This window comes from Cynocephalus volans, chromosome 6 (assembly GCF_027409185.1).
Source record: "Cynocephalus volans isolate mCynVol1 chromosome 6, mCynVol1.pri, whole genome shotgun sequence".
Taxonomy (NCBI): Eukaryota; Metazoa; Chordata; class Mammalia; order Dermoptera; family Cynocephalidae; genus Cynocephalus; species Cynocephalus volans.
The window spans coordinates 65935827-65963509 of record NC_084465.1 but is presented as its reverse complement, the minus strand read 5'-3'; the positions used below and the strand labels follow the sequence as shown (position 1 = coordinate 65963509).

Here is a 27683-nt window from a genome sequence, read left to right as displayed (position 1 = left end):
ATTACCATTGGGTGATGATGTCATCGTATGTCCCGTACCTCTGGAGAGCATATCAGCGAGAGAGTGAGAGTGGAAAAGACAAATTAGTGGCTCTGGATTGTTGGGAAAGAGTTTCGACCCTGAGGACCCCCTGAAAGGGTCTTGGGACAAGGCAGTCCCAAGATCACACGGATCTAGGACGAGCACATTATGAGAAGCCGGATTGCCTCGTTTAATATCGTTAGTACAGGTGTCCCCAGGGAAAGAAGTGTCTCCTCAGCCTCGCTTGGTAGAGCGGTGGTGACATTTCCTTTTTCATGATTCTGGGTTTTCTAGACTTGGTATCCTTGGAGAGCTATTCATGAGTATGTTGACGGGATGGGGAGGAAGACAAAATATGTGTTAAATGTCTATGATGTTACAAAATCTGAGGCATTTAGTGCATTGACACCCTGGAACCAGGTATTGTCGGTACTTTACCATGTATGGGTGATCAGTGGAGGAACTGTGATTTGCATTGGCTGCCATCACAGCCGCTCTTGGCACCTCTTCCCAGCAGGGTTTGCAGCAGCCCTCAGGCCTTGGCTGTGGCACAGACATCCTAGCGTAAGTCTAAGCATCCGCAATGGTAAGACAGAACAGCTTTCCGGGAATGTTCTGGGGATTAAGACCAACCGTAGCAGTGGCTGAGGAGAATAGGGAAAGAGTGTTGTTTCGTTTTAGAACAGTGCTGAAGGGATTCAGCCCCTGCCGTTTCAAAATATGCCACTTTGGCATATTGATTAGTTTGAGCTGATGGCAGTGGAGCAGCAACGTATTCAGGAAAGGCTTTTTGTCCTCCACCTTTCTGCCTGAAGCAGGACATCAAACTTCCCTTCTGAAATGTGCCCTTCCTGTACCAGGAAGAGGGGAGTATTCTTATTGGCAGAGGCAGAGTTAACACTGAGATGAAACAAAACATTACTAAAATTTGTAACCCTTATCTTCTGTTAGTTTCCCCTATATACTTCTTAGTCACTTTCACACAGTTCATCAGTCTTGGCCCAGGCCCCTTTGTCTCATCACATCCCTGCAATTTATCATTTTTTGTTTGAAAGAGCATTGAAGGTTTTGGATCTAAAAGCTTCTCTGTTGGTCTTCATTTTTCTCTAAAGTTTCCTGTGCATGTAAAAACATTAAATCAAATTTGTATGCTTTTCTTCTGTTAATCTGTCTTATATTAGTTTAATTCTCAGGCTCAGACACAAAACGTAAGGGGCTTTTGTTTTTCCTCTCCTACAATGTATTCTCTGAGGGAGTCCAGGCATTAAATTCCATATTCCCTAATGTTTCTCTCTGTCTGATAATGTAAACCTCTCTTTACCTTCATCTCTCCAATTTACCTTCATCCCTCTCATTCCCTGAAAGCTTCAGCCCCTGGCTCACCAGCTTCCTCTCCACCACAGGTCACTGGGGCGGGTCAGCATCCACATTGTAACCACCCTACACCCTGCTTCTTGGTTCCTGCTCATCCCACCCATCTCCAAGTCCTGTCCTTGTCCGCTCCTCAGCCCCTGGCCACACTCTCTACCCTTCTGAGATCATCAGGAAGTTATACATATTTTTTCCTTGTAAATTTCTTGCATGCTTTAAAAATGTCATATAATAAACATATTGTAAAGTATCCAACTCATACATGTACAGCTTAATTAGCACAAAGAAATCACACTAGGGTAACAAAATCAAGAAATGGACATTACTATAGCAAAAGCCTCCTTCTTTGCCTTTATCCAAAGATAACCACTATGCTGATCTCTAACACCATAGGTTTTTCTCTTTAACATGTTAAGGAAGTTCCCTTTTACTTTTATTTTTGTTGTGAATGTGTAGAATTTTATCAAATGGTTTTTTCTGTGAAATGATCATAAATGCTTTTTCTTCTTTATAAATGTGTGGATTACACAGATAGATTTCTGAATATTAGATTAACATGGGAACTCCTGGAATGAAGCCAATTGGTTATGAAGTATTATCCTTTTTACTTATTGCTGGGTTTGATTTACTACTATTTTGTTTAAGATTGTTTTACATTTGTGTTCATGAGTGATATAGTTTTATAATTTTCCTTTTTTGTAATATCTTTGTCAGGTTTTGGCATCAGGTTGTATCAACCAAAGTAAGGACTTTGGATTTTATTTTGAGTGAGACAGGAAACTATTCAAGGTTCTTATATGTGCTGATATGAAAAAAACTCAGATATTATTAAGATGAGGGAAAAAGTAACGCATAGAACAGTGTATAGAATAAGATCACTTTGTGGAAATTAAAAAGTTCTCTGTGTTGCATAAATTGTTTTAGTCGTTAAAACTAAAACTTTCATTTTGAAGTTTGACATTTTTTCACCACATGCATGCATTACTTTTATTTTTTAAAAATTAAATGAAGAAGAGAAAATATCAAATAGAAAAGAAAGGCAGCTTTTTGGCCTTAAACATCCTCTCCCAACTGGAGGGAGTGGAGCACAGTACCTGGGTCAAGGACCTTCTGGCTGAAGCTCAGTTCCCTGTCTGTGCAGTGAGGATTATATTGCCCACCACAGGGCTGTGTGAAGATTTCATCAGTTATTGTGCTTGGACCATAATTCTAGTCAATAAGTGGGGCTTGTAAAAGGAGCAGTAGCTACAGTATCAAAACACTCTTGTGCAGATGTACTAGTAGAGTGTAATGCAGCAGTGTGCTGTGAGGACATTTAGGGACTACTAGGCAGAAAAGAACTGGGGGGCCAAATTGGGAGGTGAGGGAAGTGGGTAGGAGAAAAGAACTCAAGAACTGGCAATGAAGGCTCCAACCCAGTCCCCTGCTCCCTCAGCTAGTGCCTCAGAAAGAACGTGAGCCATAGTAGGCCAGGGCTCCCTGAGGTGTCAGGGGAGAGATCTCAGTCTGTTTGTGCTGCTGTAACAAAATACCTGAGACTAGGTAATTTATGAAGAACACAGTTCTGGAGGCCAGGAAGTCCAATATCAAGGTACCAGTATGTTTGGTGTCTGATAAGGGCCCATTCTTCATAGATGGCACCTGTCTAGGTGTCCTCACATGAAGAAGGGTGGGGGCAAAAGAGGGGACAGTGGCTAGCTTCTTCAGCCCTTTTATGAGGTTGCTAATCCCATTCATGAAAGTTATGCCCTCATGACTTAAATTTCCTCCTAAAAGCCCCACCTCTTAATACTATCATGTTGACAATTAAGTTTTAACACATGAGTTTGGGGATACATACAGACCTCCTCTGGAAGCCTTTTGCTCCCTGACATGAATCGGTTTGGAGATTGGGGTGTAGGCCTCCCTTAGACAGCACAGAGGCTGTTTGGCCGGTGTGAGGCTTGGCGGATTGGGCTTGATTTAGAGCCCCTCTCCTAGGCAGTGGGGTCCCAGAGGACCACCCTGTGCTCCAACTGCCACTCCCCCTAACTGTCACTCAGAACTTTGCTTCTCTGTCCTAGCTCCTGCCAGCCTCTGGATGACCACTGGCTCAGGAGCTGGGTGAGCTTTGCGAGGACTAGGTGAAAGCTTCATTGTGTGATTCAGGCACTGGCCAAACATAGTTTCCTGAGGAAAACTTGGTTACCTTTGGTTTCTGTTTGTTATTGTTTTTGTGTTTTGAGTACTTTGAAAATCTTGCTGCCCCTCCCCCTTCTCATTTGTAGGACCCTGGGAAGAAACCCGTGTGGTTAGCTGAGCATCTTTGAATGCTTTTCAGCTTTCTGTGAAGACACGAACTTTCCTCAGAGGAGCTCCAGACTCTATCAAAAAGAGAAATATTTCTTTTTCTCTTCAAAATGTAACTATCTTTTTTGTTATTATGTAATTAATAAGTGCTCATTGTGAAAATTCATACAGTTCAGAGTGTGTTCCCCAACTCTGCTGTGTTGGGGATAACCATATTAACAGTTTGTAGTATGTCTTTCTAGTCTCTGGAAATTGTGTGTGTGTCTGTGTGTGTGTGTGTAAAACATTACTGTGATTGTACCAAATATTTAAAAAGATCTAATCTTAATTAGAGATTTAATCTCTAATCTTACTTTTCAATTCAAAAGTGTATCCCAGTGAACTTTCCACATCAATTCATAAATATCTGCCTTTTCCTTTGCCTGAGTGAATTTAACCATTCCCCTGCTGATAGATAGACCATTTTCAGTTTTTTGCAGTTACAGTGAGTGATGTAATGAACTTCCTTATACATGGATGTTTGCCTATTTGTTTGGGTATGTTTATGGGATAAATTCCTAACAATGTAACTGTTGGGTCTAAAGTAATGCACATCTTGAATTCTGATAGCTCCTGCTAAATTGCTCCCCCCCACAAAGGTTTACACTCTCATGAGGCTATCCCAGAAATGACTTACCCACTAGGCAGGATAGGCACAGTGCCCAGGGCCCATAACAGTTTTAGGGGCCATCAAAATGTTTTAATTTATTTTAAAGTCAGGAGAAAAATGAATATGTAATATGTAACAAATCCAGACTGGATTATATTCATCCTTCTACCAGTGCAGTAGTAGAATATAATTTTTAATATTTCTTTTGTGGAGGAGGGGACCCCAAGGTTAAATGTGTGTAGAGCCCACACAAGTCACAATGTGGCCCTAGATTATCTATTTCTTCATATCCTTACAACTCGGAGAATTATCTTTTTAATCTTTACCAGTATTGTAAGCAAAAAATGACATTTTTCTATTCTTTTTACTTGTAGTTCTTTGGTTATTTGTGAGGCATCATCTCCTAAGTTTATCTAGCATCTAAATTTCCTTTACGAATTGCCTGTTTATTATGTACTTTTCTCATCTTTTTATTGGGTTGCCCATGTTTTCCTTGTTAAAGTTTTTTTTTACAGTATGTTAAATGTTACAAATGTTAACTTCACAATTTTGCATTTCAGATTTATTGCTGGCCTTTTGTAATGGCATCTGTTCTTGGACCCCAAATATGCCAAGCATTTCTTTTATGGTACCATTCTTACAAAGGCTTACACAAATATTCCTTCTATTTTCTTGTAGAATATCTATGGCTGTTATTTATGGTAATATCTTTAATTCACCTAGGATACATATTTATAAGATATGAAATAGCTATTGAGCATTGAGCCTTACTGTTTTCCAAGTACATAGCCAATAGTTCCAACACCATGGGAAAATAATTTGAAATTTCACCTTTATCAAATATTAAATTCTCATATGTACATCAGTCCGTTTCTTGAATCTCTTCCATCCCATTGATCCATTTATCTATTGCCATGCTAGTACCACAGTTTTAATTGTGTAGCTTTATGATATTTTAATTTCTGATAAAGTAAATTGCTAACCCCCCCTCCATAATTTTTCTGTTTCAAATTTTTCTTAAGTATTCTCACAAATTTACTTTTTCTGATGAACTTTAGAGTTACATTTTCAAATACTGAAAAAAGCCCCAATAAATTTTGTAAAATTTAGAGATTAGTTTGAGAAGAAGGGACATCTTTACCAAATTGCATCTGCTTCTCCAAGAGGCTGGCATTTTGTTCAGACCTTCTATTTATGCCATTCCCAGTTGGCCTTCAGTTTGTCCAAACCTTTGCCATGTCAACAGTCTCCTTCTCGACCTCCATGGCTCTCTTGGTGGGACAGGAGACAGGCAGCAGGGGGCTTACCTGCATCTTCATGCTCCCCATGAGACAAATGGGAGCCCTTTCCTTTGCCACTTTTGGTCCATTTAGTAGTGATGTTCTAAGAACTGTGTTCTGGCTGCAAAGCGCTGTGGAAATCTTCTATCTGGACCGTCATCTCTTATCTAGATTTCTGGTCTCTTTGCTTCCACTCTGGCTTACTCCAGTCCGTTCTGCACACTGTACTGAGAGTAATCTTTCCAGTCAGATTCCCATCGTACCCATTGTATTAGTTTCTTATTGCTGCTGTTACAAATTGCCACACATTTAATGCCTTAAAACAACACAAATGTATTATAATTCTGGAGGTCAGAAGTCCAAAATCAGTTTCACTGGGCCAAAATCCAGGTGTTAGTAGGCTGCCTTCTTTTCTGGAGGCTCTAGGGGAAAATCCACTTCCTTGCCTTTACAGCTTCTAGAGGTCCCCTGCATTCCTTGGCTCGTGACCTCCTTTCTGCATCTTTAGAGACAGCAGCTGTATCCCTCTGACCTCGCTTCTGTTGTCACATCTCTTTCTCTCTCTGACTCTGTCCCTCCTGCCTCCCTCTTGTAGGTGTGATTATAAGAACCCTTGTGATTTGGTTGGGCCCACCCAGACAATCCAGATCATCTCGCCATCTCAAAGTCCTTAACTCAGTCACATCTGCAATGTTCCTTTTGACATGCGAGGGGACATATTCACAGGTCCAAGGACTAGGATGTGGACATCACTGGGGGACCATTATTCTGCCTACCACAACTGTGGTCTTCAGGATGATGTCCAAACTCTTTAACTTGGCTTGCCAGCCTCCTAGTGACATGCCACCCACCCCCACACCCCTGTCTAACCTCATTCCACTCTCCCCTTCGAACTCCCTGCTTCAGCTACATGAATTTCTTTCAGTTTCTGGAGCCTGTCCTCTCTGCCTCCTCTGGGAAAACCTTTCCTCACCTCTTCACTTGACTAACTCCTACTCAGCTTCCAGCTTGGCTTAAACCTCACCTTCTCTAGGAGGTTTTGACAACCTCTTCCACTCTCTGCATTTCCTCCAGACTTTGTTAAGGGCTCTCACATCATCCTTCAATGTTCCTGGCTTGCTTATATTGCCTTTTATATTATTGCTTGTTTGATTATCTTCTCTTCCAAAACGTAAGCTTGTTGAGGGCAGAGATGACAAGATAGCTCCCTGCTTGGAGCTCATTAACTCTTTGCTGAATGAATTTATAAAAATATTAATTTCATAATAGAATGCAAATTATGGTCCTCTATAGGCTTCATCTTAAAAGTATTTGTTCATTATTAATTTAACAAATATTTATTAAGCACCAACGTGGTAAGCACTGAGCCAAGGTGCCTAAAATTAAGAAAAAATCATCTGAATGTCATGAAGATGGTCAGGTTGTATAGGTATGGTCACAAGAACATAAATAACAATTCTTTCCCTCCAGGAAAATAGACTTAGAGGTCAGTGAGCCAATAGACTTTAGTTCAGGAGATCATCAACATCTGATTCGGAAAGCAGCAGATGAAAGCATCCAGTCTAAATCCGGTCAACAGGACACACCGTCATCTCCAGATGAGCCACAAGAAACTCGAGAGAGTCCACACTCAAAGGCTGGTAGGCGAGCAGATGCCTTCGTGGTATACATTTCAGATGAGAGCACACCAGATGACCGTGGCAGATCTTTAGCCACTTCATTCTCAGATGTATCTATCCGCAAAGGTAAGAAGAAAGAAGTTGCCTTTTTGGAAGAAAAAAGCAAATGTTCTCTTAAAATGTTTCCAGAGTGGGTTGTCAGAAAGATTTAATTTTTAGTTTTTCCTAGTCTTGCTTTATTATAAAACATGATGTAGGGCTGCTGTAAAAGACTGCCCCCAAGTTGTCCAGGGCATTCGGAAATTCATAATAAACATGCGATAAACAACTTTATTTTTAATTTTTTTATTTTTAAGAAATATGAATTAGTCATTGATTGTAAAATGTTCTCACCTATATACAAGGTGATACCATAATATTTGCTTAAGTTTTAGAAATTATTAATTCAGTGTCCTATACATTAATTCCATGTAAGTGAGGAAATACATTCAGCACTAATAAAAAGCTAAAAAACTGTGGCTTAAATAAATGAGAAGTTTTTTTTCCTCTCGTGAAATATGAAGTTCAAAGGTAGGCAGTTCAAGGCTAATGCTGCATGTTCTCAGTGTTCACTGCCATCCTGAGGCTTTCTTAGGGCCAGGACAACTTGCAGGAGGACTGTGAGCTTTGACTCCCATTGCTATGTCCCTGTGGCCCTCATCGTCCATCCTGTGGCTGGAAAGATGTCTTTTGGCGCTCTAGCCCTTCAGGTACTAAAAGGAAAAGGCAAACAGCCAGAGGCAAAGAAGGGCCACAGGACGGCTGCTGCACTAAGAATAGTCAAACCTGACCTCTTTACAGAAATTTCCCAGAAACCACACAATGAGTTTTCACTGACGCGTTGTTCACCCTGTCTGCATCACATGGCCACATCTATCTGTAGTTTCTCAGCTGGGCCCGTTGCCACCCTTACAAATATGGGTCAGATAGTGAGGAAGCCAGGAAGCATAAATGTCACTAAGCAACTAGCCGCCACCTCCACAGGTGCTAGACCTTGTGCAAAAGAAGTGTTATTGCATTTAGTCCTTACAACAACCCTAAAAATGAAGTTGTTGTTTTGCCATTTCACAGATGAGGAAATGAGGCTTAAGGAGGTATAACTGAAAACACCTAAAGCCTCCTCACCAGTGTTAGAGTTAGCTATTTGCATCTGCCTCTCCTGGAGAGCAGACGCGGGGCCCTTCTGTGCTTTTAAAAAATTACATAAGAAGATGGAAGTGCCGTGGAAAAAGGAAAAGTATAGCAGGGCAATGGATTAAGAGTTATGGGGGCGGGGACTACAGTTTTTTAAAGTAGCTTTATGGAGACGCAATTTACAAATCATAAAATTCACCTCTTTTAAGTATGTAATTCAATAATTTTAAGCATGTTTACAGAGTTGTGCAACCATCACCACAAGCAATTTAAGAACATTTTCATCAGCTTAAAAAGAAACCCATAGCCATTAGCAGTTACTCCCATCCTCACTCCCCTGCCTCCGGCCAACTACTAATCTACTTTCTGTGCCTATGGATTTGCCTATTCAGAACATTTCGTATAAATGCAGTTAGACAACATGTGGTCTGTGATTTCCTTCTTTCACTTAGCATATTGTTTTCAAGGTTCAACCATGTTGTAGCATGTGTCAGTACTTCATTCCTTTTTATGGCCATATAGCATTCCATTGCCTGGCTATAACACGTTTTGTTTAGCCATTCATCAGTTGACAGACATTTGGGTTGTTTCCACTTTTTGGTTATGATGAATAATGCTTCAATCGACATTCATATACAAGTTTTTGTGACATATGTTTTCATTTCTCTTAGGTAGATACCTAGGAATTGCTGAACTATATGATAACTCTAGGTTTCACATTTTGAGGAACTGCCAAACTTTTCCAAAGTAGCCGCACCATTTTACATCACAACTAACAATGCATGAGGGCTCCTGTTTCTCCATGTCCTTGGCAACACTTGTTATTGTCTGTCTTTTTTTTTTTTTAAAAGATGACCAGTAAGGGGATCTTAACCCTTGACTTGGTGTTGTCAGCACCACGCTCTCCCAGTGAGCTAACCGGCCATCCCTATATGGGATCCGAACCCGTGGCCTTGGTGTTATCAGCACCACACTCTCCTGAGTGAGCCACGGGCTGGCCCCAATGTCTGTTGATTATAGACATTCTAGTGTGTGTGAACTGGTATTTCCTTGTAGGTTTGATTTGCATTTCCCTAATGACTAATGATGTTGAACATCTTTTCACATGCCTACTGGCCATTCATAGGTCTTCCTTGTGGGAATGTTTATTCAAATCCTCTGTCTACTTTTCAAAAAAAACAACCATTTTGTTATTTCTCATGATTCTGTAAGTTGACCAGGCTCAGATGGGCAATTCTGTTGCTGGTTTTGACTGGGAGCTCTCATCCACTTGTAATCAGATGGTAGCTGATGCTATTATGGCCATTATGACTCCCTGACATGGATGGCAGTTGGTGTTGGTAGTTGACTCTCATCTTGCCGCTTAAGCTTCTCACTACATGTCTGCTGGGTTCCAAGAAGTGTAGCAGGTGGACAAGCTCCAATGTGCAAGCAGTTTATCAATCCTCTGCTTGCATCACACATACAAATGTCCTATTGGCCAAAGCAAGTCATGTGGCCACACCAGGAGTCAATGTGCGAGGCCACTACACAAGCTTTGCCCATTTTTAATTATGTTATTTGTCTTCTTGTTATTGAGTTGTAAGAGTTCTTTATGTATTTTGGATACAAGTCTCTTATGAGAAAGTTCCTGGGCCGGCCCTGTGGCTCACTGGGGAGAGTGCAGTGCTGTTAATGCTGAGGCCGCGGGTTCAGATCCTGTATAGGGATGGCTGGTGCGCTCACTGGCTGAGCGTGGTGCGGACCACACTGTGCAGAGGGTTGCAATCCCCTTACCAGTCAAAAAAAAAAAAAAAAAAAACCCACATTTCTACCTGTCATTAGTAGTTAGTAGGCAAGAGTGTATGTGATTTCTCTTTCAAAAAAAAGAAAGTTCCTTAATTTTCCTTAACACAGAAAACTCTGTGGGTTTTCTTTCATTTTCTTGATCATGTCATTTGAAGCACATAGCCTTTACTTTTGATGAAGTCCACTTTATCCATTTTTTTCTTTTGTTGCTTGTGCTGTGTCATATCTAAGAAATCATTGCCTAATCAATGCTCACAAAGATTCACACCTATGCTTTCTTCCAAGAGTTTTATCTCTTATATTTATGTCTATCATCCACTTTTAATTAGTTTTTGTGTATGGCATGAGGAAGGAGTCCAAATTCATCCTTTGTATGTGTATATCCAGTTGTCCCAGCATGAGTTGTTGAAAAGGCTATTCTGTTTCACATTTGTTAAAAATCAATTGACCACTAATGTACAGGTTTAATTCCTGGACTCTCAACTCTGTTCTATTGATCTATACATCTGTTCTTATTAGGCTGGGCCACATTTAATATTTATTCCCTCCGTAGGCCCTGATACATAGTAGATGCAAAATTAATGTTAGCTAAATGAATTTTTTAATGTAGGCAGCAAACATATGGGTATATGTTTTCTAGTATTTTGACTAAGACAGCTTAGTCCCATTCCTTTCTTGTCAGACTTCCTATGTGCAGAAACTGCCCAGCAAAGGGACAGAATTGACAAACCCGTAAGTTAACTTTTAGGAACATTATTTCTTTTTTTGAAATTTAGTTTTAAATTGAGATAAAGCCACAAAAGAAGTAAATTGTGATGGTCCACGCCATATTCAGAGGGCCCAGGAAAACCTGTGCAGTAGGAAGTAAGCAAAAAGAAATGCCAATGCTTTGTGTACTATGGTTTGCTGTGTCATTCACGTGGAACTCTGGTCTTTTACTTCGCCAGGTAATCTAGTTTCTGCATCAGTAAGTAGAAGGTAAGGGAGTTGCCGAAGACAGGTAGGCTGGAGAGAAAAGTGGCAGAAAAGTCCTGCAGACTCTGCAGCACAGGTCCATCTCGGGAGGGGTAAGCACCCTCTCTGCCAGCACTGCTGGAGGCAGTGTGGTTCTCCATTCTGTGCAGGGGTGTAGCTGGATCCCTAGTGATGGGCTTGTGACATCCAGAGGCTTTCGGATCATTTTTGATCTTAAGGAGGATGGGATATGCATAATAAGGAACTGAGTCTCTGAGTTTGTGTTTAAAATTTCAGGGCTTCCACAGATAAACCCTCAGATCTCTAGTAAAACACCTTTGACAGTCCAGATTGAGCATTCTCTAAAAGTTCTGCAGAGCTGTATTTTTGTGGTTTTGCCATTTGCGGACTATAAACTAGCCCGGCCTTTCCCAGCCTCAAAAAAATCAGAGGAAAAATTCCTTTCATTATTATTCCTTTTCAGTATCAAAAAGAGGTAATTACATTTAAATTTTTGCCTTTGAATATTGTGTCATAAAAATACTGTTTCTGTCCCCTCAGCTTTCATTATGAAAGTGTTCCTCATCTTGTCAGCTCAGCTGTCGGTCACTGTGGCAATTATCAGCATGTTTGTTTTCTGGTAAGTCTTTATTATTGATGTAGAACTAAATATTATTTTTCACATTAATTCTTGTTGAATCAGCTTGATTTAATTTTGATCATGTAAGACAAATCGTCACTTTTTTCTTAATCATTCATAGGAGGTAATATTTCCACAGCTGTGTTTTTTTGAGGCAACTCCTAGACCAAGGTGGTGGTAGATGTCTAGAATTTTACTTTAACTTCCTAAGCCAAGAACTTTTTCCTTACTCTTATTTTAGGCACTATTTCTTTTTTTATTTTTCTCTGAGCTATTTCCACAGATAAAACTGGATAAAGGAAAAAAAGATGAGATTATGGAGACCTTGGAGGCTGAACCACTTTCAAATTCAGAAATTATTTGAGGGACTAAGATCCATAACTGCTGAAATACATTGATATGGATTGAATTTTGTCCCCCAAGTTTTATGTATCAGTAGCTTGGTCCCCACTGTAACTGTTGAGGGTGAGAAATACTACTATGGTAATTGAAAGGTGGGGCCTTGAATAGGTGATTAGATTGTAAGGACCCTCCAGAGTGGATGGTTTAATAATGGTGGTCAGGGGCTTGGTTCTGAGGGCTTTAAAAGGAGAGCACACAAAAGTCTTTCTCTCTCTGCTCTGCCATTATCTGTCATGTGAGACCCCTGCATGCTGTAAAGCCACCACCAAAGAAGTCCCTCACCAGATGTGTTCCCTGGATTTTGGACTTCCCAGCCTCAGAATTTGTAAGCAATAAATTTTGTTTTCTTACAAATTACCCACTTTCATGTATTTTGCTATAAGCAGCAGAAATGGACTAATATAGAAAATTGGTACCAGAGAAGTGGGGTGTTTCTTATAACAAATACTTGAAAATGTGGAAATGGCTTTGGAACTAGGTGTTGAGGAGAGGCTGGAGGAATTTGGAAGAACAGGCTAGAAAAATCCTAGAAGCTGGTGAAAGTTTAGAAGACGAGAAAACCAGGGAAGGTTTTAGAAATTGGTTAAATGGCAGTGATCAGAATGCTTATGGAAATATCAACTATAAAGACCATTCTAAGGAGGTCTCAGAAGTAAGAAGGAGTTTTTTGGAAACTGGGGCAAAGTTCACCCTTGCTATGAACTGGCAAGCAACTTGGCTGAATTCTGTCCATGCCCCCAAATTTTATGGAATGTGGAACTTCAAAGTGCTAACCCAGGGTATTTGGTAGAAGAAATTTCTAAGCAGCAAAGCATTAAGAAAGCTGCATGGCTATTTGCAATAGCCTGTGCTGTGTTATGGTGACATAACATTAGGAAAGGGGAGTGCAAAGGGGAGTGCAAAGACTTGGAAAACTTGCAGCCTGGCCATGTGATAGAGAAGCGGAGAGCATTTTCATTTTCAGTAGAAAAGGGCAATGGTATTAAGAAGATTAGTACAAAATAAAGGGATTGTCAAGAGAAAGGGGAAAAGGCCCTGACGGCATTGCAGAAGCCTCTGGGGCCACCCCTTCCTCTATAGGCCCAGAGGCCTAGGGAGACAGAATGGTCTCCAGGAACAGGCCCAAGGTGCCCTACACAAGCTGGCTTCCCTGGGCCACCTCAGGATGCTGCTCCCTACAACAGCACCTCAACTGCTTAGGCTGCTCCAGTCATGGCTAAATTGGCCCCAGGTGTGGCTGGACCCACAGCTTTGAAGGATACAAGCCTGAAGCCATGGTGGCATCCACAAGTTGTTACAGTTGCAGGCTAGAAGAATGCTAGAGCTGTGGAGGCTTGGGAGCCTCCACCCCGATTTCAAAGGCTGTATGGAAAAGCTTGGGGGCCCGGGAAGTTCTGTTGCAGGGGCAGAATATGTACCCTCTGCTTGTCCCACCATTGTATTTTGGAAGTAGATAACTTGTATTGTTTTCACAGATGGGACTTTAAGACTTTGGACTTTTGATTTGAAACAAGTTAAGACTTTGGGGATGGAATGAATGTATTCACCTGTGAGGAGGACATGAACTTTGAGGGCCAGGGGCAGAATGATATGGATTGTGTCCCCCAAGTTTTATGTATTGGTAGCTTGATCCCCACTATGACTGTTAAAAGGGTGGGAAATCCTATCATGGTAATTGAAAGGTGGGGCCTTGAAGAGATGATTAGATTCTGAGGATGATACCTAGTGAATGGATTAAAAGTGGTGGCCAGGGGTGTGGTTCTGAGGGCTTTAGAAGGGGAGTGCATGAGAGGTTAGTCTGTCTCTGCTGTGCCGTTTTCTGCCATGTGAAACCCCTGGGTCACTTTTGCCACCACCAAGACCCTCACTAGCTGTGTGACTTTGAACTTCCCAGTCTCTGAAACTGTAAGCAATAAATTTTGTTTTCTTACAAATACCCAGTAACAGAGAAATGGACTAACACACACATCCTATGAGAATCTATATTTGTGAAACAAATATATGAGAAGTTCATTTCTTTTGCTTTGCGCACATATCCACCTCAGTATTTTTTATTTTTATTTTATTTATTTTTTATTTTTATTTTTTTGTCTTTTTCGTGACCGGCACTCAGCCAGTGAGTGCACCGGCCATTCCCATATAGGATCCGAACCCGCGGCGGGAGCGTCGCTGTGCTCCCAGCGCTGCACTCTCCCGAGTGCGCCACGGGGTCGGCCTTCCCTCATTATTTTTTAAAGTAAAAAACTTCATTAGGACATTTGCATTTATACAAACTTGACTTAAAACTTATTATGAATATATCTTTTTATGAATATACCTATTTTAAGAAGGTATCACCGTTTCATTCCTCATCCATCATTATTAATCCCTTTAGGGTTTCTCCTTTCTTCTCATGATATTGTTTTACTTCTACATAAATATTACACCAGTTAACAAAATATACTATTTATTGTGTAAAACTATATTAATTTTTTTTAACCAGGAAGGCTTTAAAAGCTTGGGTGATTGCCAACCCCTGGTTCACCTATGCACTCTTGTAAGTATTATTGAATTTAATAAAATGTGATTTTTCTACTATTGACTAAAGTTCTTCTGCTATTAAAAATGAGGTAAAGGTACAATATTCTTGAAATGACAAAATTATAGAGATGGAAAAGAAACAAATTAGTGGTTGCCAGGAGTTAGGGTTGAGTGTGTGGGAGTGGGTGTTCCTATAAAGGGGTAGCAAGAGGGAGGTCTTTGTTGATGGTTTATTAATGGGATGGTTCTGAATTTGATTGCAGTGGTGGCTTCATGCATCTACATGTAGATTGCTGTCATCATTCTATGACAAAAGACTATATATATATATATATATATATATATACACACATGGTACCAATGTCAAATTACTGGTTTTGATATTGTAATATAAATGTATAAGATGTAACTATTGAGGGAAATTGAGTGAAGGTCTCACGGGACCTCTCTGTCCCTTTCCACTTTCCTGTGAATCTATACTTATTTCAGAATAAAAATTTTAAAAAGCCCTACAAGCTATCTGTGGGTGGCCCTGAGAAAAGTTAATTTTAAAAGTTAAAAAAGAGTTAAAGGTAATAATTAACATTTTTGTTTACTTAATAGTGCTTATCAGACAGTATATGATGACACAGTTATGTACCTATATCTATCTACCTATTTATATATATCATATAGTATAATCACTGGAAGCAAATAACACGTGGTTTTAAATTATCCTCCAGACCAGCATTTTTTGTCGTATTTATTATACTTGCTTGCTGTGGGAAACTCCGACGTCAGGTGCCTGCAAATTACATTCTCCTGGTATTCTTTGTAAGTAAACGTTGTTATTAGCACCTGTTTTAGCTCATCACTGAAACATATTTTGTCACATTATTAAATTCATTTCTTTTATTGTGGAAACTCTTCCTGTGGAATAATACAAATAGAAATTATTTGAAACATTCTCTTGGCAGAATTCTGGTTGTAATGAAGTAAGTAGTAAACTTACTTATGAGATAGTATCACCACTCTTTTAGCAACCTAGAGAATTGGGGGATCCTGGGCTACTCCTTTGTGCCAGCAACTTGCCTCTGATAAGGCTGCACAGGGGGACCCACCCGCGATTCTGGGCCACATTACAGGAACAGTTAACCTGACTGTCACTGCAGCTCTGTCAGGCACAACAAACACATTTTGTTATGGAGAGTGGATTCCACATCCAGTTCACAAACCCGTGTGCAAGAAATGTCATTTTCTTTATTTTTGTAAAATGTATTTTACTTCTATTTCGGGTCCCACTGGGAGCAGAAACCATCTCTGAGCTCAGTCTTCCTCCTTTACCATGGCTTGCATCTCAGTTTTAGGAGGGCCAGAGAGTTGGGGCTGAGGGCTTCTGGACCTTGGCCCTCCCCTTTTACTCATCATCTGGTTCTTGGTTCCCCGGCGTCTCAATGTAGTGGTTTCCACCCACAGGCTTCGCCACATCTGCCCATTCTCTGTCATTCAGTGCCACTCTGGGCCACAGAAAATTGTGTGGCCCCCTTTCTTGCAGCTAATTCCTTTCTGTGCTGCCCACGGGACCATGGGATCTTGTCAGCTCCCAGCAGGTACCTGGAGCTCCTAAATGTCCTAAACCTGAATTAAATCTGAATTTCTATCATTTCGCCCCATCCCAAGGCAGGGCTCAGCAGCATCTAAGTGTCATGCCCATCCCTGACTCTCTTTCTCTCACTTAACACAGTCACTGCCTGGAGGCCATGGTCTCTCTGAAGTTCACAAAATACTAGGGGTGTTTTGCTTCTCTTGGGAAAAATATAGGACTGTGCCAGTGCGATTCAGGATAGTGTGAGCAAATGATTCTTTTGGGGAGGGTTTGTGTTTCCCTCCAAGCAGTGTTGACCATCCTTGCATATGAAGATTTACTTACCAATTGATTTATTCCTCTGGTTCCAAATCAAATTTCAGGTAGCTTATAAAAATATCCACAATATAAGAAGATAAGATAAATTGATGGGGAAATCTGATGGGTGGAAAGATAGTGTAGGAAAATACAGGAAGTAGTTAGATTAGTGCACAAAATGCATTAAGTTCTATTCACTTGAGTGTCATGATCCTATATTTGGTCCTGCGCCTCCTGGTGGTCAAAGCAAGGAAGAACACATGACCAACCGTGAGAGTCGCAGCATCAGAACCATGCAGTATTTGCTGTGATTTACAGGAGTATATATTCCTCCTGAGGCTAGAGAAGACTGACTGCCTGCTGCCTACATTTGGGCATTTCCTCAGCTGCCAGAGCACTGAGGAGTCTTTTCCAGCTGGCATGGATACCCTGCTCATTGCCCAGGCCAGCAAGTAGGGTGTCCCATCCTGCACTGACAGAGCACAGATTTGCAGGGAGGGGGTAGGGACTACAAGGCAGACATAGAAAGATACTGGGAATCCTAAAGCAGAGGTGACTAGGGGAGTGATGGGGGGGTGGACAGGGGAAGGAGTGCCACTTTTTAAGAAATGTTTGAATTTATTTAAAAAAATTAAACAGTTTTAATGTTTACTACAAGAAGAGATAAAAGTTATTGGCCTCAAAGGAGGGTCACATCTCTGAGGTTTTATTGTTCATCTCGAAGCAAGTAACAGCTTAAGAAAAGATACAGAGGGGCAAAGAGTTAGTTATATCTTCCAAACCTAAGGTTTGCCTAAGTGTCAGGAAATATATGGAGACAATTATTTCAGAAAAGGAGTTGAGGGAAAAAAGGAAAACACACTCACTGAAGACAGTTTTTGTCCCACAGAATTTTGGCCCCATGAGCCCGTATTCTGAGCTCTTGAAGTCATCAGGCAGGTTTGACTTTTCAGGCCTCTTCTTACTCACTCGACCTCCTCCTAAAACTGAAACATGGTTTCCAGCTGGAAATCATCCCTCTTTCCTCCCCCACCCGCCAGTCTCTCCCAGTTACACACCACAGACACACACAGTCACATAGTCACACACAGTCACACACCACAGTCATAAACACCTTTCATGTGCTGTTGGAGCTGGAGAGAGATGAGGCGATGGATCTAGTAGGAAAGGAAAATTAATCTTGAAAGGAAGGTTGGAAGCAAGTGCATTATTCAAATGACATGTGTACATGGAATAGATACTCATTTTCCTTCTAATGCAAATAGAGACAGCCTTCTTAGGTAAGTTTAGCAAAATAGGGAATCAGGCAATCACCACCAAGTTGGAGAAATCCAGAGACGTGATCCAGGACTTTTTTCAGGACTTCAGTTCTTTTCCAGCCTTTGATCCTGCCTGTCTCTGGCCAGCTGGAGATGGAGAAGTTCAAAGCCCCTCTCACATACAGGCCTACCACTTCATTAGGATGTACCCTCATTTTTATTCCCTGAGCCAAGAGGATTCTTTCCTGGTTCTTCCTGTGGACCAGTGGGTCAGTCATGTCTCTGCCTTTGCCTTTTCCAGAGCATCCCAAGGGCTGGAGAATGTGTGCAGCCCTGCAGCATCTGCTGAATGTGGTCCGCATTGGCCCCGTGTGCTGTCCTGGAGCCTGACCATGGGCCTGGGCACATTCTCGGCGCCTTTCTTGGTCTCTGCTTTGTGTGACTGCCTCTGGCTCCCAGCCCCTGCCTCTCTCCCACACTGCCCACTCCCTGGCTCCATGAGGAGGACAGGAATCCTCCAATACTGGTGCAGCCCTCCTCCTGAGCCCGGCTTGCCACCTGCAGGTGCAGCTTCAGGCTCTGCCAGTAACCTCCCTGCAGCCCCACCTCCTGGCACTGAGTTTTCAATTCTCATCCCATGTCTGCGGGTTGAATAAGTATTGTATTCTCACCCAAGCACTATGGAAAGTGTCAGCTCCTAAAGTGTTGGTGAGGCATTAGTAGAAACAGTATATCCTGTCCTGATAAGATGTGAAGATGCTGAGTGGATGGCCCCATTTGATTAATGACAGTATGGTCTGCAAATGAACCTTTTACCTTGATTTCCACATTCATAATCAATACATATTTAATTCACTGAATCTGTTATTCTTGTGCTCTAGAAAATATTTATTAATACAAGAACTTTCTCTTGTCAGGCCCAGGGAGAATGTTATGGAAGTGTTTGGTTGTACTCTTTATTTCTCATAATCATCCTGAGGCTGTGTGCACCGAGGTCTTACATATTCCCACTTGCTCCCTAGACCCAGCCCAATACACACACCTCACGTCACCTCCCCCGGATTCTTTGCCTCAGCCTCATACCTTGGGAAGCAAGCTTCTGATCTTTATCGTGAATTTTGTTTTTAGACAATTCTTCAAGGTCTGCTGCTGGGAACTATCACAGTGTAAGTCTTTGATACACATCTGTGTGTGTGAGTGTGTGTGTGTGTGTGTGTGTGTGTGTGTGAGTGTGTGTGTGTGTGTGTGAGAGAGAGTGTGTGTGTGTGTGTGTGTGAGAGTGTGTGTGTGAGTGTGTGAGTGTGTGTGAGAGTGTGTGTGTGAGTGTGTGTGTGTGTGTGTGCGCTCCCGCGCATGCTTTTCTTTGAACGTATGTGAACAATAACCACAGTCTCTGGTTTTAGTTTCTATAGAGCCGATGAAGTCTTATGGGCAACGGCAGCAACTGCTGTGGTGACATTAGCGCTCACTTTATTTGCTCTACAAACAAAAGTACGTATTATTGAAACAGATTTCTGTCATAAGGGAGTGTGCTGGACATGTTCTTTGTCCCTTCTGACCCCTCCCGCGCTCCCCCTTTCCCTCTGCTGTATTGTGAGCCTCACCTCCGCGGCCCTCTCGCCTTCAGGCTTTCCATGAGCTTTGGCCAAAGGGCACCTGGGCTGAGATGGGAGGCAGGAGAGAGGAGCTTATGCCCCTGGCTTCTTCCCGCCTCCCGACTAGTTCCTATTGGGCTAGCCCTGTCCCTTACCAGAATTCACTGCCTGTCTCAAGGCAGCCAACCCAGCACAGCCTTCTGGGCTCCTTTAACTGCCGCTTTCTTTCCTGCTGTGGGCCTAGGGGTGGTAGCAGTGCTCTGGCTGCTGGCCGAGGTTACGCCACTGCCCTTGGTTGCCCTGCAGACCCTTGGATGGATGGTTCCTCTACAACAAGTCCTCTGTAAAAAATCCTATTTGAGCGTGCCATCTGTTCCCTGCTGGGACCCTTACTGATATAGGGAGTTTAAAAATTAAAAAGTTGTACACTTCACCAGGGCTCCAAAGTGCCAAGATTTCCCAGAGAACATGATATAATTTGGGACTATTCCTTTTTAACTGTGAGATGAATCAGAGTCTCTCCGACTGAAAGATGCTCCTTGAGATTTGATGAGGTATTTTCAGCAGCCCTTTCTCTCAGTTCTGGTCACTGTACTTCAGTGAATGATGGGCTTGCTTTAGTCAGTTTAGTAACATACAGAAGGGAGTGTGCCGTCCAAGTTATTTAGCATATGTACACATGAAGAATTTTAGCCTTTTCCTGGTTGAAAAAGGAAGATGTGTTAGAGAGGCAGAAGGGTCTACTAGATATTTAGTCAAATTGTACCAAAAATTAGAGATTCAACTTTAATTCATCATCACATCAGTATTTGCCATCTCTGTGCTGGTAATTTGTAGAAAGCAGCTTTGTTCGTAAACAGATATGCCTCTCTCCTGTGAGTGAAGTGGGCCGCTGCTGAATGCGTAGATTCATGTAGTCATTTAGAATCTTCTAAAAATGCTAGAATACTTTTTAAAGAACCCGTTAGGATTTTAAGTCACAGGTTCAGGGGAGTGAATATTACACTGGAAAGTATTTAAAGATGCTTCTGGTTACTGCATTTGCATTGGTGATTTTGAAAGACAGCTGAACAAATGTTCAGATGTTTTCCCCCAGATTAAGTTATGTGGCGGGGGTTGCAAAATTCACTCCCACCAAAACCCAAGGGCTGCAAGGAAATGTAGGCACACAGTGAGTCTCAGTTTTCTTCAGAACCCCGACCATCCACTTAGCATGGGGAAAATTAACTAAATGTCCATTTGGTTTAAACTTAATCCGGTCCCATGGTTGAAACAGTTCTTTTGGGCTGAGTAATAGGCTGGTGCAGATACAACATGCTCAGACTCTCAGCTTCCTCCTCTCCCTGCTTTTCTCTCTAAAGTGGGGTCCGGGAATTTGGGATGAGGGGGTGGCTTGTGTGACCTCTTGGCACTGGCCAAGGAGAGAGTTAAGGGCAGAGATGCTATGACCCATTCTTGTTCCTGAATGGCTGTCACCCGATCCCCAAGTATGCTCAGTGGGCCTCTGAAGCTGAAAGTCCATTACTGGCATGACTCAGAACCTGCTTCTCTTGGGCCCAGTAAGAGCTGACAGGGCTCCCCACCTGAATTAACCTCACCCCACCTGTCCTTCCTCAATATCACATCCTTCTGACAACAAGGAAGAAGCCTTAGGGTTTCACTATCATAAGCCGTATTTATTGCACTCTAGACTTGTGTTGTCCAAGAGAAATACAACATGAGTCACAAATTCAAGTCATACACATAATTTTAAGTTTCCTAGTAACCACATTTTAAAAAAAGGTGAAATTAATTTTAATAACATTTTATTTAACTCAATATATACGAAGTGTTGCCATTTCAGCATTTAATCCATATATCAAAAATAATAGAATAATATCATTCCTTTTTTCTAAGCTAAAATTTGAAATACAGTCAGCATTTTATACTGATAGCACATCTCAATTTGGACTAGCCACATTCCAAGTGCTCAATAGCCGCATGTGGCGAGTGGCCACTGTATTGAAAGCACAGCTCTAGACAGTTTGTTGTGTGTCAGAATTACCAGGCCTCACCCCTGGACTTGTTGCATCATTAGGCCAGTAACTTGAATTTCCCAGGTAGTGCTGCTAGTGCTGGTCTGAGAACCATATTTCGACATCTAGTGCTTTTGACTATTCTCCTGGGGTTAAGAGGGTGGGGCAAGAGTGGGATATAAAAAAATTAGGAAAATGCTCTTGCAAGAAAATATCTTGGATTCAAGCCTCCCTTTTGCTGCACAATCTAATTTTTTAGGCCAGAAGATGAATATCCACTTTCTTTAAAAAAAAAAAAAAAGAACCCTCATCTCCCCAGGATGATTTGGGTCACTGATTTATGAAGGCAAAAACAGGAATCACATTATTACAAATTATAAATGAATCATTGACAGTATTTTTTGAAAACTTAGTATATATTTTTATTAAAATATATGCATACTGTATAAACATGAAAAAGATACCCACTTAACATCTTGGTATATTTCATTCTACCAAAGTTTTCTATCCACAAACACTTAAAAATATAAATAATTATGATCATACTATATATACAATCATACTTATTCAATGTACCTTTTTTATCAGGGAAAATTCCATAGAAATACACAAATAGAATAGTATGATGAACCCCCATGTGCCCATTACCCAGTTTCAACAATTGCACTCGTGGCTACTGTCATTTTATCTGTGTCCCTCCTGAAGCAAATCCCAGTCAATATGGTATGACACTTTTTGTGTAGCATTTTTCCATGTTTGGGGCTAATGGATTTCCATAGTTCTCTGAATTGGCCAGGGTAAATTATTAGCAAGGGGCTTGTTGCTATCTATTCGGTATAAGATACACCTCTATGCATGCCTTACAGATGATAATTGATGTTTGTGTGCTGTTTGTGTTTCCTCAGTGTGATTTCACCTTGCTAAATGGAATGCTGTTCGTTTTCCTCTTCATACTTATTATCTATGGAATTATCTTAATCTTCATACAATCATATGTAAGTGGGATCTCATTTGGAAGCCTCAGAGAACTGTTAAAAATACAAATGAAGTGCTGGCTGTGTTGGTCTGGGTCCTCTGAGAAGCAGACACGGAGTTGGGGTTAAGCACGCAAGGACTTGAATACAAGAAATGCCTGGGAGAGAAAAAGGGGAGGGAGCCAACCAAGGCTGGGCGAGCTGCCAGACCATGATGGCATCTGATCCCAAGTGAAGGACGGGAAGGTGGGTTGGTGGGAGCATTCTAGACATGGTGCTGTCTAAGGGAGGTTCGACGAGGCCATCCAGGAGTCACTGACCTGAAGTTGCCTGTCCATCAGAGTTGTCCTGTGTCTCCCAGGAAGGGAGTTGTCCTGTGTCTTCCAGCCAGTGATGGAGAAGTGGGGAGTGCGGCCTCAGAGCAAACTCCCATGGGTTGCACAGCACAGCAGGTGGGGCCCCTGGTCAATTACACTCCTCTCCCGGCAGCTGAAAGTGTGTGAGGCCTTTCCCTGTGGCCGCCACACTGTTGTCATTGGGAGGTACCATGGACGGGGGATCTGGTGCCTGAATCTACCCTACACTACAGCTGTCCTTCTCTAAGAGGGTCTTACGGTGAACCTACCCCCAGGGGCAGGCTAGACTCCTACTTCTGTATATGTGCTGCTTGTTTGAAATAATGGGAGGAGAGATAGGCCTGTTTGGTCTTTTCCAACAGAAGCCTAGAAGAGATTCCTTATTTTCCCATTCCAGCTTTTTTTTTCCTGCTTAAATATACTCATTGAATTCTTACTAGATACCGAACATAGGCGTATGTGTTTTTCACATACCCATCACATTTAATTTTCACAACGTGCCTGAAAACTACAGATCTATCTAGTTTATGAAAAAACAAACTCAGAGAAAATAAATGATTCATCCAAGTTCCCACAAGTCGTAAATGGTAGGGCTGGCATTAGGCCAGGTCTGTGTGACGATCCTGTTGGAGGCCAGGTCCACTGAGGACTGGCCGGGGCCTGTGAGCCTTTGAGTCCCAAGGCCAACGTGGTCCAATGCTGAACCAATGAGTTTTTTTGGCAAGTGGACTTGTTATGTGATCTTCAGACATATACATCTTCTGCCTGGATTGGTTTACCTTTATGAATGACCACACAGGCTTATAGCATCTGTATTTTAGAGAGAAACTCAAAGGCCTCGCAAAGATGTGCCACAGCTCTCCACTTATTATTATTGATGGTAGCAGAGATATTGGTATTAATAACACTAATATTAGGTGGGTTCCGTAGGTCTTTATGGTATTGCTTAGGTTCGGTTAAGAAACTGTGTTTCCTACTATTAGATCAACTCTAGTTCCCATTCTAAATTTTCTTTCACAAATATCTACTATCTGTAATCTTACACATATGTTTAAATAGAAGACTTTGATGGGGCCTGTCCTACGTATGTCTACATGCTTGTTAGACTTCGGCAGTTTTAAATACTTTGGCTCCAGTTATCAGGAATTTTCTTACTATCAGTTCAGTCTAGGAATATGGTGCCTCCCAGACTGTGTCATTGTCTCCTGATCTCTCTTCTCCAACAACCCCTCTTGGTTAGCAGTGCCCTGCTCATCCCTCTCAGGACCAACTTTCTTATCCTAAAAAGTTAATGCCATGTTTTTCTCAGGTGTAGTACACTGCTTCCTTCTCCTATTCCCATTAAAGCCAAACCCTTTGGCATTTAGACTAGTCCCATATTCTGATCAGTGCTGTTTTGATTGCAAAAAACAGATTCCACTCAGACTAGCTTGAGGCAAAGACCCAGAGAATCTCATGGGATTCCTAGGTGGGAAAAAGAGCTGGGATTCACAGAAATGGAAACCCTACCTTCCTCTCTGGGGCTGAATTGAATGGCCACATCTACTTGTGCACCAGTAACTCCCGCACTGGCTGGTGATATGACCACCTCTGCTTCTTGGACCCCTCTATCCTGAGAATTAATTTCCAACTGGCCTGATGTGTGTGTCTCAGCCCAGTCACACAGAAGTTCCTGACCAGTGGACAGATTTACTATTTTTGGAATGGGTATGCGATGGTCACTATGTTCCCAGCTAGCTATTCCAACAGCCGAGGGCAGGGCAGATCCTCTGGAAGGGCCATGTGGAAGAGGCAAAAAGTGAAGCACGTCTAACGTATTCTATTTGCCCTGTCACCTGTGAGATGTTTAGCATTTACCTGATGAGTATTATTTGGCATGTGCAAGGTTAGTTTTCATTTGCTTGTTTTTGGAATTGAGTGGATGCTGTTGACTACGTTCTCAAGAAGAGATTGATTCCCCACAGATTAGACTTTGTTAATATTGGGTCCTTATCTGACAGCACTGGTCTTAAGGGAGCCTTTTTGTCATTGTTAATATGCCGTTGTTTACTTTCTCTTTGCAGTGGTTGCATCTGTTGTATGCTGCACTAGGAACTGTGATTTTCTCATTTGTAAGTCCACTTCCCCCTCCCTTTGATAAAGTATCTGGCATGTACTTTGACAAGCCTTTGTGTTAACCTGGAGTCAGGTGGAGTCAGTAATTCACTGGAAACCCTCTAGCAACTTGCTTCCTCTTAAAGGATCATATTTAAAACCACCACCCTCAGCAGATCTGTATGATCTTCCCCATACATGAAAACATCCCTTTTCTTGAAAGAGCCAATATTTAAGAAGAGACTTTGGGAGTGTGGCACCCTGCCTCACTCCACATCACAACTCTGGTAGTTAAGCATCCACACACATGAACCCCCACCCCCAAATTCTATTTCTTTCTCCAGCTTTTTGTTTGGTTCTTTTTTCTTACTACTGTGCTCTCAGTCTTTGTGTGTTTGCTGTCGTATCTCTTATGGCCTGTTTTAGGCATAGTTTGTTTCCATGACAAAGTATGTCGGCGTTTCTGTTCCCCGTTTCCACGCAGAACAAAAACTCCCATAGACTCAAGTAGGTCTACCCAACACCAAACAAAAAGCTGGAGAAGGAAATAGAATTTGGGGGTGGGGGGTTATGTGTGTGGATGCTTAACTACCAGAGTTGTGGTGTGGGGGTGAGGCAGGGTGCCACACTCCCAAACGCTCCCTGGGGTCTGAATCCCAGCAAGGGCTTCCCTGTGGGTGGGTTGTTTCTTGGGTGGTATCCTAAGCCCTGTTCCCCTTGGAGGGGACAGGGCACAGCTGGATCCCAGCTCATCTTACTTTCCCACTTTCTTGTCTGCCCTCAAACACATAACCTCTCCTGAGACATTATACTCCTAACCACCCGGCCCATGTCTGTGAAATGATTGCGTCATTGTCCCCTCTTATAAGACGAAATAAGATAAAGCCAAGGATTTTTGGAGGGGAGGAAGAGAGAAAAGCACTTCTCCATAGGAGTTAGGACTGCAGGTGATAGATGAAGGCTAAGAGCAAAGCTGGATGCTCAGCCACGGTGGGGGGGGCCTTTAGGGTGACCTACTGTCCCAGTTTGCCCGGGACACCCAAAAGTCCTGGTCAAATTGAAAAGGCTGGTCACCCTAGCTTTTTATCCTTTCAAAGGTGCAGAAATGAGACATACAGGGAGAAGGGACTCTGGGGTTCAGTGAGGCACATGCTTTGGCATCCTCCAGGATCAGGTTGGACTCCCTTCTCTGCCACCCACTAGAGCATGTTCTTCCCTTCTCCAAGGCTCAATTAAATCCTGCCTACCTCAACTGAGTTGTTCCCACATCCACATTACAGGAGACAACATCTGTAATGAACCTGGTGGGAGGCTTCCCAGGATGTATCCAATAACTTTCGCCATGTTCCTGCCCTGCATCCCCTTTCTTAAAAGCCCAGGTGGGAACCAGGAGCCAGGAAGAGCGAATATCTGAGTTCTTTGGATATGTTTCACTGAAGTGGATATTGTTCTAAAACGGATTATTTTAAAGAATCTTTAAAACACCAAGAATGCCCTCTAATGCCAGTGTTGATCTGTCTGACCAGGCTCTGCCTCACAGCACTACACTCAGTGCAGAGTCTGGATGTAAGTGCCTGAGCTGGTTGCTTTCTTTTTCTCCATAATACACTCCTGTTGCCCACGGCTGCTCACTTTGCAACAAACACAATGGTGAGAGAGGGCTCTCTGACTTTTTTATCTTGATGTTTTAGGAGCTCATAATTTTGCCTACTGCAGAAGAACTAAAGCGTTTATTCTGGGAGTTATTTTAACCATTTACGAATCCCCTCTCCTCCTCATTCTATTTTAGATGTACTGACATTATTACAAAGCCATCCCCAAAGACAAGGTGTGTTATCACCCAAAGTGCGAAGAAATGAGAATTATTATTCTGTGTGAATCTAAATGTTTGGGAACCAACTTTATTTTCATTTTTGTTCAGTAAGAACATGGTGGGGGGAAATCATGTACACAGGGCATTTTGTAGTTTATCCCTGTGTCCCCTTTGTCTACCTGGTCCACATCATTGACTAAAGGTACAAAGGGTTTTGGACTTGGAAAGCAAAGGAAGGCTCACAAATTTGGTCCCACAGGCTTCAGAAGGATGAGGCACTTGCTTTTACAGAGTACAAACCTGGAAACATCGTGAACAATTGAAAAATATATTCAGAAAAACACATTCAGCCACAAAGTGACTTCCTGTAATATTTTTCCTGATGCTAAAATCATTTTCACAAGTCGTTTAGCACACTTGTTTGATAGAAATGTACAACTTAAGTCTCTAATTCTTCTTCCTTTTCTTCAAGTACTTGGTGATGGATGTGCAGCTCATGGTGGGAGGGCGCCACCATTATTCTAACCTAAGCCCCGAAGAATATGTTTTTGCTGCCCTGAACATCTACCTGGACATCATCAACCTTTTCCTTTTTATTTTGCAACTAATCGGATTGGCACGGTAGCCGTACAAGCAAGGCTGGCTCGTGTTGAGAAGTGGGAAGGAGGGATGCTTGTGAAGTGTCACCAGGCTCAGACAAGCAGAGGTTACCACTTCATAAACCCTTAAAAAAAAAAATTTAAGAATACTTATTTTTTTTTTTTGTCAAGTGAAACCAAGTGTTCAATAGATGGTAGCTGTAGTTGTTATATTTTTAGTTCCACTGTCACATAGCAAAACTTTCTGGGGGACATTTCTGACTTTTATAAACTCAAAAGATGAGTATTGTAATTACATACTTATGAACATTTGTAAGATACCTATTACTTTGTTGAAGATTTTCAGGCACTCTTTATAGCTGTAAATAAAGTCTCCCCACATGAATAAAA

At 42.0% G+C, this 27683-nt stretch overlaps 1 protein-coding gene across 1 annotated transcript; it reads left to right on the top strand.

The window, feature by feature from the left end:
- The first annotated feature begins 357 nt into the window (after positions 1 to 357).
- Positions 358 to 27683, top strand: LOC134380929 (protein lifeguard 2-like). The gene is made up of 11 exons (XM_063101048.1): positions 358 to 607; positions 2107 to 2134; positions 7081 to 7355; positions 11706 to 11784; positions 14669 to 14722; positions 15429 to 15519; positions 18976 to 19013; positions 19251 to 19338; positions 22363 to 22452; positions 24851 to 24898; positions 27167 to 27683. Exons 1-11 carry the CDS (start codon positions 358 to 360, stop codon positions 27317 to 27319), a joined length of 1194 nt encoding a protein of 397 aa, XP_062957118.1. The 3' UTR covers positions 27320 to 27683.